Consider the following 16,110-nt stretch of genomic DNA (forward strand, 5'->3'; position numbering starts at 1 on the left):
TGTGTGGCTACTAAGGATTTAGTAGCCTTAGTAGCCACACACACAGATGACAAACAACATGAATTCGACTGGGACAACACTACTATTATAGCGCAAGCCAAACAGAGAACAGCCGGGGAATTCCTAGAGACATGGCACTCATCCACTGATTCTATCAACAAACACATCGACCTGGACCCAATATACCGGCCACTGCAGCGGACAGCAACTGACAACTGGAAGCAGCAGAGACAAGCCACTATAAATGCTGAAGGAAACATGACAGAAGCGCTTCACAGGAGGCTCCCAAGTACTGAGGATGTCACCTTGAAAGGGGACGAAACGTTTGCAACAAAAACTCACAGCTTGGCGAACAGAACCACAACGAGCACTCAAGCGACAAATCTCTTCCCAAACTTTGAATTCCAGGAATGTCTGTTCGGAATTTTTGCAACAGTTAAAAATGCAATTTTCCAACTGGAATAACTCAGTATGAAAGATAGCAGGTCATCCACTTACCGCATACTCACAGCATGTGGTCATCAGCCACTGCCCGAATAAAACCACAACTCACTGCTTAGATGTTTTGTCTCAGCAAGGAGAGACTGGTAATGAGAGGCTGCCCACACATTTCCTGCATTGTCATGACCTTGTCTCAGGAGGTGCTCCTCGGAACAAGATGCTAAGCTGTCATTGGAGCTGGTATCGGAATCATACATACCTTCTCCCACTGCAGCACGTCACGAGTGAGAGATTGGTGTGCCTGTGTTGTTGGCACAAACGCACTTGCCCCCGCTTACTGTGCCACACTGTACCAGCTTCTGTGCAGTAGAGACTGGGTTTGGGTTCTCCAGGAGAGATCTGGGTGTTCTTGTACACCAGTCAATGAAGGTAAGCATGCAGGTACAGCAGGTAGTGAAGAAGGCTAATAGCATGCTGGCCTTCATAACAAGAGGAATCGAATATAGAAGCAAAGAGGTTCTTCTGCAACTGGTGAGACCACACCTGGAATATTGTGTGCAATTCTGGTCTCCAAATTTGAGGAAAGACATTCTGGCTATTGAGAGAGTGCAGCGTAGGTTCATGAGGTCAATTCCTGGAATGGCAGGATTACCTTACACTGAAAGACTGAAGCGACTGGGCTTGTATACCTTTGAGTTTAGAAGACTGAGAGGGGATCTGATTGGGACATATAAGATTATGAAAGGATTGGACACTCTGGCAGCAGGAAGCATGTTTCCGCTGATGGGTGAGTGCCGAACCAGAGGACACAGCTTAAAAATACGGGGTAGACCATTTAGGACAGAGATGAGGAGAAACTTCTTCACCTAGAGAGTGGTGACTGTGTGGAATGCTCTGCCCCAGAGGGCAGTGGAGGCCCAGTCTCTGGATTCATTTAAGAAAGAGTTGGATAGAGCTCTCAAAGATAGTGGAATCAAGGGTTATGGAGATAAGGCAGGAAGAGGATACTGATTAAGGATGATCAGCCATGATCATATTGAATGGCAGTGCAGGCTCGAAGGGCTGAATGGCCTACTCCTGCACCTATTGTCTAGTGAGGCCATTCAGCCCCTCAAAGCCTCTCAATAAGGTTGCAGCTGCTCTCTCTCTCTCTCTCTCTCAATGTCATATAACTGCCTGTGCCTCAATTTCCAACAGAAATCAGTCAAGCCCAATTCTGGAAACTTCCACCGGCTGTCAGTATCCACACAAAGAACCTTGATGATACATCTTCAGGAGTCATAGACAACAGAGAGAAAGGCCCGACAGCCCCTTGGGTAAGCACTGATGAAAATAACCACCTGACTAATGTAAAGAAATGCAGATGATTCATGAGAGAGGTGAATGGGCCAGGGAGAACGTCCCATTTATAATCCCACCAACACAATAACCCTGTATTCCTCATGATTAACCAGCACAGCCAGCACATCCCCTGGGCACTGCAGCATGGCCAATTCACCCTAACCTGCACATCTTTGTGACTGTGGGAGGAAACCTCTGCAGACATGGGGAGAATGTGCAAACTCCACACAGAGTCGCCCGATGCTGGAATCGAACCTGGGTCCCCCAGCGCCGTGAGGCAGCAGTGCTAACCACTGAGGCGCTGTGCTGCCCTTCAGAAGAAAATTTGTCGTTTGAGGAACGTGGACAAAAGGAGTACAGGTTCCAGAATCCAGGGCAGCTTCGACTGTGACAAGGAAGGGGATCAATCAGACTAGGAACGGTTGTAAAGGCGGTCCATGATACAGCCCCTCAGAATGGGGTTTAAGGCCAGATCAGCAAAAGAAGGATTTTCTTTCATTATTTTCATTCTCGGGATGAGGGCGTCACTGGCTAGGCCAGTATTTAATGCTCATCCCTAATCGTCCAAAGGCAATGAAGAGTCAACCCCATTGCTGTGGGTCAAGATTAGAGTGATGCTGGAAAAGCACAGCAGGTCAGGCAGCATCCGAGGAGCAGGAAAATCAACGTTTCAGGCAAAAGCCCTTCATCAAGAATTGCTGTGGGTCTGGGGTGTCATGTAAACCAGTCCGGGTAAGGATGGCAGTTGCTTTACAATTGCAATCCCTTGTGAAGTTCATTCATTTTAATGATATTTGATGACCCACCATGTTTTTTTTAGATTACTTACAGTGTGGAAACAGGCCCTTCGGCCCAATAAGTCCACCCCGACCCGCCGAAGCGCAACCCACCCAGACCCATTCCCCTATATTTACCCCTGCCCCTAACACTACGGGCAATTTGGCATGGCCAATTCAACTAACCTGAACACCTTTGGACTGTGTGAGGAAACCGCAGCACTCGGAGGAAACCCACGCAGACACGGGGAGAATGTGCAAACTCCACACAGTCAGTCACCCGAGGCAGGAATTGAACCCGGATCTCTGGCGCTGTGAGGCACCAGTGCTAACCACTGTGCCACCGTGCCGCCCATTAAAGTCATACCATGGTTGAGGAGATTGGTTGATCACAGTTTATTAATTATGCTTGGGGGAGAGGGGTGGGTCAGTCAGCTCAGCCGGCTGGACAGCTGGTTTGTGAAGCAGTGATGCTAATAGCATGGGCCCAATGCGGGTTGAGGTGACCGTGAAGGATTGTCCTTTGCCTGAGGTGTGGCACCTCAGGTTAAACCACAACCGGTCACCTGTCTGTAATGAGACAGCAACCCCATGGTCTGGTAGGGGTTTACCTTCTTTCTGTGTAAGCCACGTTAATTCTGAGCGTTAGAAACATATTGTACATGGATTGTAGCTTGTATTTCTGTTGCTAATGTTGGATTGTGAATATTGCTGTTGTCTGTTCATAGCCGTGGGATCAGGCTTTATTTTTCTCTGGATTCATTTAAGAAAGAGTTGAATAGAACTCTCAAAGATAGTGGAATCAAGGATTATGGAGATAAGGCAGGAACAGGATACTAATTAGGAATGATCAGCCATGATCATATTGAATGGTGGTGCAGGCTCAAAGGGCTGAATGGCCTACTCCTGCACCTATTGTCTGTTGAGGCCATTCAGCCCCTCAAAGCCTCTCAGTAAGGAAGTTGGTGTCTCAGATTTTGTCTATTTTAAAGGTTACTGCTCCCTAATCAGACTGTAAAAACAAAATAGTGACAGGCTGCTCCAGAATGGGAACAGGGGACATGCAGGATGGAGTCAAAACTGGAAGGGTACTGCCATAGAAAGTAGTGTGGGAGGAGGCTTATGTGGATTATAAACAGAGCACCCAGCAATAAGCCAAATATTTGTGCTGTCAATATTACACACTGAATGAAAAAGCTTTTGCTGTCTCAGATGTCACTTACAGCAATTTCAGTTTGTCGTAGCTTTAATCTTTAATTCTTGGAGTGTTGGCAAACGTATCCTAATGTACACTCTTCCTCAAGTTCCAACAGAGCAGCTACTGCAGCAACACTGAGTCACCTGCTTCACAATCACCCTGCCATTATCTTTACAATCACAGACCTGCTTTTTCACTCCCAGGAATGTTTACTGACACTCCACCCTCTCGGTTTCCTTCCTCTTGCCTCTCCTGACACCACCACTGCCAGCTGGGATCCCAGTGTGGCATTGCAGAATGGTGACAGGGTGGCCATTCAGCCCCACACGGTCTCTCTGTAAGAGCCAGTTCCCCACCCCATGACCCACTCACCTGCAAATTTTCCCTCTTCAGCCAATTACTCCAATTCTCTCTTGAATATCCCGACCAAGTCTGTCTCTGCCACTTTCTCGCGCAGTGCTTTCTGGATGCCAACAGCTCACCTTCGAATGGTTTGCCAGTCCGCTGATATCTGTGACCTCTCATTCCCCATCCTTCCACCAATGGAAACATTCCCTGTCCACCTACTCTATCCAGACACACCCCTCATAATTTTGGAGACTTTATCAAATCTCCTTTTGATCAGCTCTTCACAAAGAAGCCCCTACATGTTGGAAAGGCAAATCAGGGCAGGACTTATACATTTAATGATATGATCCTGGGGAGCGGTGCTGAACAGTGACCTTGGAGTGCAGGTTCATAGCTCCTGGAAAGCGGAGTTGCAGGTAGACAGGATAGTGAAGAAGGTGTTTGGTATGCTTGCCTTTATTGGTCAGTGATTGAGTACAGGAGTTGGGAGGTCATGTTGTGGCTGTACAGGACATTGGTTAGGCCACTTTTGGAATGTTGTGCGCAATTCTGGTCTCCTTCCTTTTGGAAGGATGTTGTGAAACTTGAAAGGGTTCAGAAAAGATTTACCAGGATGTTTGCAGGATTGGAGGGTTTGAGCTATAGAAGGAGTCTGAATGTCTGGGGCTGTTTTCCCTGGAGCGTCAGAGATAACTTGGAGTAATAACAATTCCTTTAATAAATTGTTGATAGCCATCAGATTGATTTCTCAATTTTAGAAAGATAACCTTCCTGTTGTGTCTTAAATCTATGCGACTGCACAATAACTTATTAAAGGACACAGGTGTGGCTGGGTTAAAGAAGGTAGGGAAGACTCTGTTGGCAAGTTTACTGTTGTCAAACATCTGTCATGTCTGCTACTGTATATCAAGATTTGGAGATGCCGGTGTTGGACTGGGGTGTACAAAGTTAAAAATCACACAACACCAGGTTATAGTCCAACAGGTTTAATTGAAAGCACACTAGCTTTCGATAAACCTGTTGGACTATAACCTGGTGTTGTGTGATTTTTAACACAGTATATCAAGATCACTTTTGGATGTCAAGATCCTATTGAGTGGACAGGTCAGTAAATACTTAACCAAGGCCGAAGGTTGGGCTCTGGAATAAAATTCCATTGTTCCATTTCTCTCTGCATCACAGGAACTGGAGGGAAGGAGCTAAGGAGTCACACATTGTGTCGCAAGTTCAGGTCACATTCGCTGTGACACGTCATGGTTTCACGCAAGTCTTTAACATTCCAGTCTGACTGTTATCAAGGGCGAGTCCAAAATCAGGAGCAGATTCTATTACAAGATACTTGCTTGAATTCCTGCTATTTATGAAATGAGCATTTTTCTCATGCCACAGTGACAGTAATATTGTTCCGGCAACATCAGAATGATTCACAAATTAGTCTCGATTCTTTTATAGAGACGTGACACACACAGAGAGACAGGCACACACACATTTCATGCTCTCTTTTGCTACCATCTGGAGTTGGGCATGCAAGCTGCCGTTGCCCCCCCTGTGCACACGGTATCAGCTGGCAGTGCTGAGTGGACACGGCAAAGTCAGAGATGCTGGCATATTAAACCTGCTACCCTCTCAGGTGGGTGCTCAAAACATCACAAGGCACCCTACAGCTAGGGGAGGTGATGGCCTAATGGTATTAACGCTAGACTGTGAACCATGAGACCCAAGTAACTTTCTGGCACCCGGGTTTGAATCCTGCCATGGCAGATGGTGGAATTTGAATTCAATAAAAATCTGGAATTAAGAGTCTAATGATGCACCATCGACGATTATCAGGAAAAAAAACCCATCTGGCTCACTGATACCCTTTAGGGAAGGAACCTGCCAACTTTACCTGGTGTGGTCTACATGTGACTTCAGACCCACAGCAATGTAGTTGACTCTCAACCGCCCTCTGGGCGATTAGGGATGGGCAAGGAATGTTGGACCAGCCAGTGACACCCACATCCCGTGGAAGCTTAGAGTCATAGAGATGTACAGCAGGGAAACAAGACCCTTCGGTCCAACTTGTCCATGCTGACCAGATATCACAACTCAATCTAGTTCCATTTGCCAGTGGCCTATATCCCTCTGAATCCTTCCTATTCATATACACCCTGAAGTCACACCAACTGAATTAATTAGAATTAGCTTTATAGTCACGTATTCAAATGAGTACAGTAAAAAAGTTTACAAGTCGCTACTTAGGGCGTCATTTTGGTACACAGTACCTAGTTTCCCTCAGTGTCGCTGGGTCAAAATCCTGGAACTCCCGCCTCAAGGGATACAGCACCTTCCAAATCCATGATCTCTACCATCTAGAAGGACACAGGCAGTACATCCATAGGAATACCACCACCTGCAAGTTCCATTACCTGCCACTCACTACCCTGACTTTTATTTTAAACAATTGTTTATGAAGGACATGGTGATGAGTGGCTTGGAGGGGAACTTACAGGTGGTGGTATTGGCCTGCCTACTGGAACTAGTGCAGTCCATGGGTCGGAGGTGTGACACCACCCTATAGGCACCATCAACTGATGCAATTGGTGAGGAATCAAAAGTAACCCTTAACCCCTGAGATGAGGAGACTGCAAGTGGCCATCATTTGCTGCCTGATTTACCATCATGGACTCGACTGGCTGAACAGCCACCATCTACCATCAAGCTTTAGAGAGTCAAACTAGTCCAGAAACAGCAGCCAGAGCCTCAAGAACACAATGGCTTTTGGAACCTGGAGACCACCTGATAAGGAAATGTTAGTAAAATGACCAACATTAACTCGATCAAACTGCCACGTCAGAAAACAGACAGTCTATATATAGATTAACACAGGAATATGAAACAAAATGTGTTAACCACGACAAGGCTGCATGACTAGAGAGCACAACAGGTTCTGCTGGCTGAAGTCAAGATGCCCCTAAAAGGCTCCACAGTGATAAAATATCAGATTAATAAAGTTTATTTCCCTGTAAACGACTAAGTACTGAAACATTTGCTTGACAGATTTAAAAGAACTGTTGACCAAATTTTAATGTATAATATTTATTTGTTTTCACTGGTAAATGGTTCTTATTCCACATCAGCAGGATCAGATTCTGCTGAAAGGTGGCAAGTAGTTCATCCTTAAGGCAAATTTCCACACCCTCGAGACCGTGCAAGAGTCTTCACAGAACTAGGAGCAGGAGAAGTCCATTCAGTTTCTTCAGCCTACTCCGCTATTCAATCCCATCATGTCAGAAGTCACAGGTTATAGTCCAACAGGTTGATTTGAAATCACCAGCTTTCAGAGCGCTGCTCCTTTGTCAGGTGAAGTTACTGTCCAACAGTAAGCTGGTGTCACGTAACTTCTGCATTTGTCCAACACAGTCCAACACTGGCACCTCTCCATCACCAATACAATCATGGGGTAAAAAAATGAGGTCTGCAGATGCTGGAGATCACAGCTGAAAATATGTTGCTGGTTAAAGCACAGCAGGTTAGGCAGCATCCAAGGAATAGGAAATTCGACGTTTCGGGCATAAGCCCTTCATCAGGAATGAGGAGAGTGTGCCAAGCAGGCTAAGATAAAAGGTATTTCCTATTGAATTTCCTATTCCTTGGATGCTGCCTAACCTGCTGTGCTTTAACCAGCAACACATTTTCACCAATACAATCATGGTCCACCTCAGCCTCAACTCCAATATCTTGCTCAATCCTACAACCCATTATGAATCAAAAGTTAGTCTATTTCCTCATTAAATTTATTCAGTGTCCCACATGCTCTGGGATCGTGAATTCCACAGATTCACGACCCTTGAAGACATGTAATTTCTCCTTATCTCTGTTCTACATCTGCTTAGGCTAAAGTCTGACCCCTCATTCTCCAGCGCCCTAAAAGGGAAACATCCGTTCTATCTCTACAGGGTGCAGTCACTATTGGTACCTAGATTGGTGAGCTATAGTAGTCCATTCAGCCCATCGAACCAACTGCAACTCCCAATCAGATCATGACTGGTGTCAACCTTTTTTTTTAAAGCATCTTTGCCCGACATCTGTTGCTACCCTGATCCAACAAAAGGAAGCACAACATAAACAGCCCAGAAAACAATGGTCATCTAAATCTTCAACTAATGCAGCAGGATGTTTTAGGGCTACAAATTAAGCTGGCCTTGGCATCTCTAGGAATTTTAGTATAACCTACAGACTACTGCTGCAAAGAGAGCCCCCCACAAGAAAGAAACTTGAGGAGGCACCAAAGTTGTGTGTTTTGTTTTGAAGAAAAACCCCGATTTACTGATGATGAAAATACAGAGCTTGAATCATTTCTCAATCAGGAAATGCAGAGCAGAAAGTCTTTCCACCTGGAAACCATAACAACTGTCAGTGGGAGTGGGGCAGTCAGTCAGGCAATGAAGCCTCCAGGGACACTTGCAATTAATGTTGGCAACTTTCACCTGAACAAAGGGAATGATGATCTTGGCTTCACGTATACTGGGGAGAGACAGGTTTGCAGGGACCAGCTTGGTGCAATGGACAGAATGGCCTACTTCCATTCTGTTCAATTCAAATATCTCATCCTGCAATTGACACGGGGGAGCAGATTTGGGAGATTTTCCACTGATCCAACAAGACACGTTCCTTGCATTTAGTGGAGAGGATTTGTTGAGATTTCACTTGAGCAATGTGAAGAGACATTTCTTGAGCGTCTCTGTTGAGTTAGGAGGTGCGTACTTGTTTCGTTCGGTGCAGCAAATAAACTTTAGATTGAGTGAAGGTCGGTTCCAGGACCATCCTTCACCCAGTGACGAAGGGGTTGCATGGTGGCTCAGTAGTTGGCACTGCTACCTCACAGCACCTGATTCCAGCCTTGGCTGACTGTCTGTGTGGAGCTTTCACATCCTCCCTGTGCCTACATACGTCTCCTCAAGATGCTCTGGGTTCCTTCCAAAGTCCAAAGATGTACAGGTTGGGTTCGATTGGCCAAGCTAAATTGCCCATCGTGTCCAGGTGGGCTCGGTGGGTTAGCCGCAGGGTTACAGAGATAGGCCTGGGTGGGATGCTCTTCAGAGGGTTGGTGTGGATGTATGAACTAACTCTCTGAATAGAATAAGGAAGTCATCAATCCTTTTTACACTGCCAACTGAATCATCCCGAAATTTTTTTTTCTCGCAGAGGATGGCACGCCTGTGGGATTCTTTACTGCAAATGGCTGTTGAGGCTAGGCCATTAAATAGACAAGGTTTTAATCAGAAAGGGAGTCAAGGGTTATGGGGAAAAGACATGAAAGTGGAGTTGAGGATTATGAGACCAGCCATAATCAGGCCGAATCACTCAAAGCATGCACTTGAAATATCATGACCTACAAGACCAGCGACCAAGCAATGAAAAGTGGAATTTTAAAAACATCATTCACGGGATAAGAGCATTTATTGCCCAGAGAGCCGTTAAGAATCAATGGCACTGCTCTGGGTCTGGAGTCACATACAGGTCAGACCAGATAAGGATGGCAGTTTCCTTAGTGAACCAGATGGGATTTTCCCTGAAAATTGACAGCGGATTCATAGCCACCATTAGACTCTTTATTCCAGACTGTTGTTTGGATTCAAATGCCACCATCGACCCTTGGTGAGATTTGAATCCAGGTCTCCAGAACATTATCTGGGTCTAATAGTCCAGCAGTAATACCATTAGACTAGATTCCCTACAGTTCGGCCCAACAACCCTCCGAAGAGCAACCCACCCAGACCCATTTCCCTTCTGACAATTGCACCGAACATTATGGGCGGCACAGTGGCACAGTGGTTAGCACTGCTGACCCACAGCACCAGAGACCCGGGTTCAATTCCCAACTCAGGAAATTGAAGGTAGGTAAGGGGTAAATGTAGGGGTGGGGGTAGGGGTATGGGTGGGTTGTGCTTCGGCAGGTCAGTGTGGACTTGTTGGGCCGAAGGGCCTGTTTCCACACTGTAAGCATGGCCAATGTCACCCAAACCTGCACATCCTTGTGACTGTAGGAGGAAACCAGAGCACCCAGAGGAAACCCACAGGGGAGAATGTGCAAACTCCACACAGACAGTCACCCAAGGCTGGAATCGAACCCGGGTCCCTGGTGCTGTGAGGCAGCAGTGCTAACCACTGAGCCACCATGCTGGGTACGGTTTGTAGGTGGTGCTGCCCCATTAGACTGCTGCCTTCCATCCAGATTAAGGGGATTAAGCTGCTGAGCTTGACCTTGGCCAGGCCTAGCTCTCTCTGAGCTTTTTAACGTGTTAACCAGGTCCTCTCGCAAACTTTGTCATGAGAGAGGATACAACAGCCAGAACAGTCTACAACTATCCCCCCTGTACCCAGGGGCAGCAGTGTTCAAGGTTTGAGTTTGACACCAACAGCAGGAAGAACCTGCGAGGCTAGGTTTCCCAGTGCTGATCATTTAAAGAAAAGCCAGAACAACAGTAGCTCCTGATTTCAGTAATATTTGTTTACATCCCCATCCCCACACCATAAGCACACAGTGGACCTGCAATGAATAAATCAAACAAGCAATCAGGGCGATAAATTGAAGAACTATGCTTGCTGGAAATCAGAACCAAAACCAAAATTGCTGTAGAAACTCAGCAGGGCTGCCAGCATCTGTGCAAGAAAACAACAGAGTTAACATTTTGAGTCCAGTGACCCTTCTTTGGAATTTTTTTCCACATTCGCTCCTGAAATTTTCCAGTCCTTTCTGGTTCTGTTCAGATGAACAGAGTGGCTGTTCCTTCACAATGAACTCTTATGTGTTAAAAAGAACAACTGGCATTTACAGGAGTGCTATTCCCAGCCGCTGGATGTCTGCAAACCCTGCAGACGCAGCCAACTGAGCACTCCTTGAAGTGAAGGGGACAGAGCAGCAAGTTTGTGCACAGCACGATCCCATAAGCAGCAATGCAACAACAGCACTGATGCTTTTTGTGGTGTGCGATGTCCATTCGGGGATAAATATTGCTGAGGACTCCTGGGTCAACTCTCTTTCCAACATACAGCTGTACAATCTACTTACATCCATTCAAAAAGGCAGTCGGGGTGTCAGTTTAGCTTCTATATCTAAAAAGTGCACCCCATCCTAGTACAACACCCCCTCAGTACTGTGTTAGAATATCAGCCTGAATTAAGGAACGAGGCCTGAAAACCATACCCTGGTGACTCAGAGGTTAGTAATCCACTCGGTCACAAAATTTGGCCTTAAACTGACTACATCAAGCCCACGTTACTTTATGAAGAAGTAACTAAAGACAAAAAAAAACAAAAATTTGTTAAGGAATACATTTTCAGATAACCTAGAAATGAACCATAAGAAATATAGCAACGAGGGATGAGTTGTAGCAGTCTGGAACATCCTGCCAAAATACTGGTGAAATCAGAATCCGCAGTTATGTGGAAAATCAGATTGGGTTTACAAAAAGTATGCTTTGAGTACTCACAGTTTTAAATTGGGGGTGTCACTATCTGAGGCAGAAATTACAAAATATATTCTCTCTCAGAGGTTCAAGAGGCTTCGGAACTTTCTTTCTCCTTCGGTGGCGGAAGCAGAGTTTTTGAATTTTTCTGAGGCCAAGATGGATATGTTTGTGATAAACAAGGGAATAAAAAACTTATTCAAAGTCCCAGCATGTGGAAGTAGGCCATTCAGCCAATCGAGTCAACGCTGACCCCTGCCTGTCAAAGGTAGGCAGGAATGTGACTTGGATTATGTCTCTGATCCTGGGTTAAAATTCTGGAACTGCCTTCTAACCCTGTGGGAGGTCTATGAAGATTGCTCACCACATCTACTCCAGGGGCAAGTGGGGATGAGCAATAAATGCCCCAGGCCTAGCCAGCGATATCCACATTTCCTGAACAAATACAAAGCATGGAGTTAACTCCACAATCAGATTATCTTATTGAATGGAGGGACCAAGTGGCTTACATTACACAGATTTAGGCCATTTGGCCCTTCAACCCTATTGCATCATTCAATATGATCCTGGCTGATCCTCTCTCTCTCAATGCCACACACCCTTTGTTGTGTCGCCACAGTGTTACCAGCCCATAGGGGCTGCCCTCCCATAAGAGAGAGAAGCGACTGGTGGCGAATTTACCTGAGGAGAAAGTGAAGTCTGCAAATGCTGGAGATCAGAGCTGAAAATGTGATGCTGGAAAAGCGCAGCAGGTCAGGCAGCATCCAAGGAGCAGGAGAATCGACATTTCGGGCATGAGCCCTGAAGAAGGGTTTATGCCCTAAACGTCAAATCTCCTGTTCCTTGGATGCTGCCTGACCTGCTGTGCTTTTCCAGCGATTTACCTGAGGGCCACCAGACCTCAGGTGAGGGAAGAGGTTGAGAAGGAGAAGGAGAATCCTTCACAGTAACCTCAAACTGGTGATGGGAATTGAACCCACACTGTTGATATCATACTGCTCCCTGAACCAACAATCAAGCCAACTGAGCTAAACCAATACCCCTTTGATACCTTTAAAACCTTAAAAAAAATCCATATATTTCGCAATGATAGGGAGAGGCTGAACAGGCTGGGGCTGTTTTCCCTGGAGCGTCGGAGGCTGAGGGGTGACCTTACAGAAGTTAATAAAATCATGAGGGGCATGGTTAGGGGGAATAGTCAAGGTCTTTTCTCTAGGTTAGGGGAATCCAAACCTAGATGGCATAGGTTTAAATTGAGAGGGGAAAGATTGAAAAGGGACCTAAAGGCTAGTTTTTTTTCCCCTGCAGAAGGTGGGGTGTATGGAATGAGCTGCCAGAGGAAGTGGTGGAGGCTGGTACAATTACAGCATTTAAAAGGCATCTGGATGGGTATATGAATAGGAAGGGTTTAGAGGGATATGGGCCTGTTTTGAAACATATAATATTCTCTCAGATCTTTCCTCATCCTTCTAAAGGAGGGTAAAAGGAGACAAGGTAAAGGTGTCATAGTCCCAGAGGGCTAGAAGGGGGTTGAAGCTGGTACAATTACAACATTTAAAAGGCATCTGAATGGGTATATGAATAAGAAGGTTTAGAGGAATATGGGCCGTGGGACATATGCTGGGACATGGCATCAGGAAGAACTGCAGATGTTGGAAGTCAGAATCAATAGATGTGAAACTGGAAAAGCACAGCAGGTCAGACAGCATCCGAGGAGCAGGAGGGTCAACGTTTCACGCTGAAACCCAAGGGTTGACTTTCCTGTTCCTCGGATGCTGTCTAACCTGTTGTGCTGTTCCATCAATTGACACAGGAAAGTAAGGACTAGGTCAGATTGGCGCAGATGAGTTGGACAGTGGGCTCTGTTCCTGTGCTGTATAACTCTAACCAGATGGCCTCCTTCTTTAAAGACCGTAATTTTTCCTCCCACATGGTTGGAGATGCCCATCCCACCTCTGCCCTCGAAACCCACCCCTCCAACCGCAAAAACCTTATCATTGCCGACATTTCTGCCACCTACAAACAGACCCCACCACCAGGGATATATTTCCTCTAAACCCTATCTGCTTTCCTCAAAGATTGTTCCCTCCGTGACTACCTGGTCAGGTCCATGCCCCCCAACAACCCCCCCCCTTGCACCTTCCCTTGCCAGCGCAGGAATTGCAAAACCTGTGCCCACACCTCCTCCCTCACCACCATCCAAGATCCCAAAGGAGCCTTCCACATCCATCAAAGTTTCAGCTGCACATCCACCAATATCATTTATTGTATCCGTTGCTCCTGATGCGGTCTCCTTTGTACTGGGGAGACTAGATACCTTCTCGCAGAGCGCTTTAGGGAACATCCCCGGGACACCCGCACCAATCAACCCCACAGTCCTGTGGCCCAACCTTTCAACTCCCCCTCCCACTCTGCCGAGGACATGCAGGTCCTGGGACTCCTTCACTGCTGCTCCCTCTCCACTGACTCCTGGAGGAAGAGTGCCTCATCTTCCACCTTGGAACCCTTCAACCCCGGGGCATTAATGTGGACTTCACCAGTTTCCTCATTTCCCCTCCCCACACCTTACCCTAGTTCCAAACTTCCAGCTCAGCACCATCCACATGACCTGTCCTACCTGTCAATCTTCCTTCCCACCTATCCACTCCACCCTCCTCTCCGACCTATCACCTTTACCTCTTCATCCAGCCACCTATTGCATTCACAACTACCTTCTCCCCAGCCTCACCTCCCTCCCATTTATCTCCCCACCCCCAGAGGCTCCCAGCCTCATTCCTGATGAAGGGCTCCTGCCTGAAACGTCGATTTTCCTGCTCCTCTGATGCTGCCTGACCTGCTGTGCTTTTCCAGCTCCAGTCTAATCTCTAGCATCTGCAGTCCTCACTTCCCTCTAACCGGAGGGTCAGGCTAGGGGAGAGGATGAGAAGGAGAGAACTTCATGGTTACCTCAGCCAGTGTGGCAATTCAGCCCATCTAGCTAACCCATTGGCATGAACAGCACCTTTCAAAACGCCCCGCCTCCCCACCCCACCAAAAAAAAAGCATTTGCAGCGATTCTGCGGCTGCTGTTGCAATTCGGAAGGACGGGGAAAGGGGCGTCCGATGGCGTTTGGAGGGGGAGGGGAGTGTGAGAGCATTTTCAAAGAATTGGCGCCCACACATCGCCTTTTCAACTGGGCTGCTGTCTCAGTGACCCTTTCAGTCAGACAACCATCTTTCCTCTTCCAACCACGTGGGGCATATTGCATCAGAAAGTGCTCACAGGGGGTGGAAAACAAATCACCTACAGACAGACAGACACTCCTGTACAATGTGGGCAGGAAAGGTTAGCCTTGAAAACGGAGAGAAACCTTCAAAACTTGTGAAACATATGGTCGAGAAATTCAAAATTAAATTAAACCTTTTCAGAAAATGACCTCCATCACTCTTCCCCCAAGCCTCGATTCCCACTTTCTTAAAAAAATAAAACTTTGCTGAAATTGTGCGTTCAGTTTATGCTCAACTATGTAACTATTTTAATCAGAACTGGTTGAAATATCTATTTTTTCTTTCAAAAAAAGTAGGGATGAAACACTTACCTTATAAGATCCAGAAAGGAGTCGGTGACCTCTTTCGGATCTGGTAGTGTACTTTCCAAGCCCGGTAGCTCAGGGTTGGCTTCGGCGCCGTCCCCGGGCTTGACGATAAAGGCCATGGTCACCCCGATGGCCGAAGCGGTGAGGGTGGTCAGTAAGAAGAACAGCATCGCCCAGCCGCCGAGCTTGCCCAGGGCTCGGGGGTCGAGACTGGCGGCCCCGGACACTAAGCTGCACACCACCAGCGGGATGATGATCATCTTCAGCAGCCGCAGCAGCAGCTCTCCCGGGAAGGAGAAGTAGATAACCTGGACCCTGTTGAGGTGCAGGTTTCTCACCGACAGGCCGATCGCCACGCCGGTGATCACCCCGATCACGGTCAGGATCACCAGTAGGTTGGAGCTGATGCAACCCTTGATTTTCCTCATCTTGCTGGCGGCCTCGGGCTCCCTGAACGATACATTGTCACCGCCGCTCGATACATTGTTGCCATCGTCCGATACTTTGTTGCCATTCGCGGTCTTCTCAGACTCCAAGTAGATGTTTCCATTCGAAATCCCCTTCGAACAATCGCTGCCCAATGTGGCCATGATCCCCTTCGTAATTCACTTCTCCCTCCCTGTCTCTCACCAGTTCAGGCCAGCGGAGTTTATCCAATTGGAAAAATCTACCTCTTATTTGCGCGCGTGTTTCTCCTGTGAGATCCACGCCAGGTAGAAATTGACAGGAAATGTGTTTGAAACTGACTCGTTCCGTGGGACGGACGAGGTACACATTGCCAGGGCGGGTGGGGGGGGGGGCGAGCTCGTTCAATCTCGATAGGAGCGGAAGTATAGCAACCAATCCCTCGTCTGCATAGATAAAGGTCCCTCTACTGGGCCGGAGTAAGCAGAGAAAGGCGAAAAGGGATATACAAACACACACAAGTTTTTCTTTCAAATCCATTTACAGAGTGTGGTCCTTTGCTGAAGGGGCCAGCA

At 47.0% G+C, this 16,110-nt stretch overlaps 1 protein-coding gene across 1 annotated transcript in view; it reads right to left on the reverse strand.

Annotated features, from left to right (window-relative positions):
• Positions 1-15,898, reverse strand: part of slc1a5 (solute carrier family 1 member 5) — a 42,499-nt gene extending 26,601 nt beyond the window's left edge. Inside the window, exon 1 of the mRNA XM_060856225.1 lies at positions 15,134-15,898. Coding sequence (XP_060712208.1) covers positions 15,134-15,720 — 587 coding nt within the window. The 5' untranslated portion in view covers positions 15,721-15,898. The remainder of the gene's footprint in view (positions 1-15,133) is intronic.
• Between the last annotated feature and the right edge of the window lie 212 nt (positions 15,899-16,110).

The sequence above is a fragment of the Hemiscyllium ocellatum genome, chromosome 47 (assembly GCF_020745735.1).
Source record: "Hemiscyllium ocellatum isolate sHemOce1 chromosome 47, sHemOce1.pat.X.cur, whole genome shotgun sequence".
NCBI lineage: Eukaryota > Metazoa > Chordata > Chondrichthyes > Orectolobiformes > Hemiscylliidae > Hemiscyllium > Hemiscyllium ocellatum.